At 47.9% G+C, this 2,725-nt stretch overlaps 1 protein-coding gene across 1 annotated transcript in view; it reads right to left on the bottom strand.

Annotated features, from left to right (window-relative positions):
* Nucleotides 1–1,112: 1,112 nt before the first annotated feature.
* olfm2a (olfactomedin 2a) overlaps nt 1,113–2,725 on the bottom strand; it is a gene marked incomplete in the record, with an annotated part of 34,684 nt that continues 33,071 nt past the window's right edge. The window contains 1 exon segment of the mRNA XM_048246596.1: nt 1,113–2,221. Coding sequence (XP_048102553.1) covers nt 1,547–2,221 — 675 coding nt within the window.

Below are 2,725 nucleotides of genomic sequence, written 5' to 3'. Positions count from 1 at the left end.
ATAGCTAACTAGAGAATTCTTTTAAGAAGACTAAAATAATAGAACGTTGACAAAGCTTAAGGATTTGAACTTTACTTGAAAATAACACTAAGATAACCATGCCATCATCATGTCATGGTAGAGACCATATGCTGTACTAAGTTGTTATAACAGCCAGTGTCCAGTGGTGTGGAACAGAATAATGTTATGTTGTGGTGATTACTGATACTGCTGAAATGTCAATGTCAAATCATCAGGCATCAATTGACTTGATGAGTTACTGATTACTGATACTGCTGAAATGTCAATGTCAAATCATCAGGCATCAATTGACTTGATGAGTAATGACTACATCTGCTGTAACATCTTTATGATGTTACAGCAGGTGTTTTTCATGTTTATGTCCATACTATGACACTGTTTGCATCAAATATTTAATATTTTCTCATAGGGGCAACTTCTTTCAACTAAAAAACAAGCAAGCAAACTGTTTATTTTTGTTTTTCTAATAAGGTTTCATCCGTCTGTGGCTGAGCATTCCCGCATTGCCTGCTGAGGCGTTGTGCTGCAGAAATGGAAACAGATTGCCGTTCGGCAAAACACAAACAACAACAGCAGCCGCAGCGGGCGCCTGCAAATGCCTGGGGCTTCATCTCTCCACTCGAATGCTAATACTGGTCCCTCCATCCTTCTATTTGTCCGTCCGCACGTGTTTCATCCCTCTCTCCTCCTCCTCCTCCTCCCTTTACTCTTCCATCCATTTATCTATCCCTCCATCTCTACACCTCTATCGTCATCAAGTTCCACCCTCCTCCACCTCCTATTCTCCTGACAGATCACCTTCGGAAGCCCTGACGTCTGGCTGGGCTCAGGTTTGGATTCAGGTTCAGCCGGGTGTCAGGGTGCCCACCCCCAGGAGGTGCCAGGGGGTTCAGGAACTGCTGAATAAGGGTGCGTGTCATAGCACCTTCCCCTAAGCTGGTGGGGTGACAAAATCACTTTTAAAAACGAACTGTGTGGAGGCGATAGCCCCAGAGAAAGGATGTTTTACTGCCTTTGAGAATGAAGACAAGCAAACGCCGAGCCCTTTAGAGAAGAGACAGAAGCTGTAAAGACAGACACACTCTCAAATGTTAAAGTTCGATATTTATTTTTTTCTTTTCCACAGATAAAAAGAACTTACTCATGCTTACTCATCACAGAAACAAATGAAAAGCTCAGTCCGTTTCTCTTCTCTCCTCTCCTCCGACACAGCTGTGTGGAGCCGTGTGCTTTTTTTATTACCCCACCCCAAGTCCTTCAGTGTGAATAATAGCACTCTATGCAGATCGAAGTGCTTAAAAAAGTCCAAAGCTTCTGGTACAGTATGTTTGGCCCCTGCTGCCATCTGTGTGTTAATGGGAATGTTCAAATGAATATGGTTCTGTATAATTGTGTGTGTTTGTGTATGTTTGTATGTGTGTGTGCTACATCTTTGTGTGTCTGTCTATGTGTGTGTTTGGAGTCTGCGTGTGTGCGTTTGTGTGTGAGAGTCACTTGTGTGTGAGTCACACTCGCTTTTGCTGGCTCAGTCGTCGGACGTCTTGATGACCTGGAACAGCGTGACGTTGTACATGACCTGGTGTCCATTGTTCCAGGTGTAGAGCACCCGCTCGCGGGGGTTGTAGTCCATCATGGAGATGTGCGAGTACTGGTTGTGGAAGGGGATGTCCGTGTACTCGTACGTGGACGTGTTGGTGTAGTAGGCGAAGTAGATCTTGGCGCCGGCCAGGTGCGAGTTGGTCACGTAGAGCGTGCTGCAGATCATGAAGGCCTCGCCGGCGCTGCGCTTGGGGAAGCCCGTGTCCCACGTCTGCAGCACCTCCAGGCTCTGCGGGTCCAGGCGGCTGATGACGATGTTGCCCGCGTTGGGGATGGTCGTGTAGACGGCCCACAGGCCGTTCTCGTCGGCCATCAGGTCGATGTCGGACGAGCCGCCCCACGAGTACGGGAAGGTGTTGTTGTAGCCGGCGCCGCTGAGGCTGCGCTGGACCAGGACGCTGCGCGAGCGGAAGTGGTACTTGATGATGATGTTGGACTGGTACTTGTTGTAGTAGAGGGAGCCGTTGTAGACCACGTGGCCCGTGCCCGCCCACGGGTGAGGCAGGAGGTGCTGCACGAAGTTCAAGCCGATTTTGAAGTCGGACATGGTGCGGAATTCAAGCACGCGGCGTCCCTTCAAGTAACCATCCATCGACCAGACCTGTCAGGAGGGGAAGGAAGGGAGAGAGAGGAAGGGGGTGAGTTTTGTTGACACATTTTTCTATTTAGTGCCAGTGAAAATCAACACTCGTACAAAGTTCACATAGATCTTATATACAATAAAATAAATACATATATTAAAAAAGTACATAAAACCCAGAGAGAGAGAGTAAGAGAGCAGAGTTAGAGATGGCTTTGAGAAGGAATAGGATATGGAAAGAGAGTGGGGGTAAAAGAGTCGAGACGTGACGAGAGCGAGAGCACAAGAAATGTAACGCGGCGAGTCCTCAGTGTGCGAGTGGCGATGAGTGACAGCAGCCTTTTTCTTCCCATATCACCTGTGGCGATAAGTACCAAGAGAGGCGGTTGGAGCCTCAGTTAACTCACTCGGCACAGCATGCCAGCTATACTTATACACATTTCTGTGTGCACATCAATGCGTGTGCACGTGTGTGTGTGTGTGTGTGCGTGGGCTCATGTATGGATTTCTGTTTGTGCCTATATA

The sequence above is a fragment of the Alosa alosa genome, chromosome 6 (assembly GCF_017589495.1).
Source record: "Alosa alosa isolate M-15738 ecotype Scorff River chromosome 6, AALO_Geno_1.1, whole genome shotgun sequence".
Lineage (NCBI taxonomy): Eukaryota > Metazoa > Chordata > Actinopteri > Clupeiformes > Clupeidae > Alosa > Alosa alosa.
This window is presented reverse-complemented; position numbering and strand designations above follow the sequence as displayed.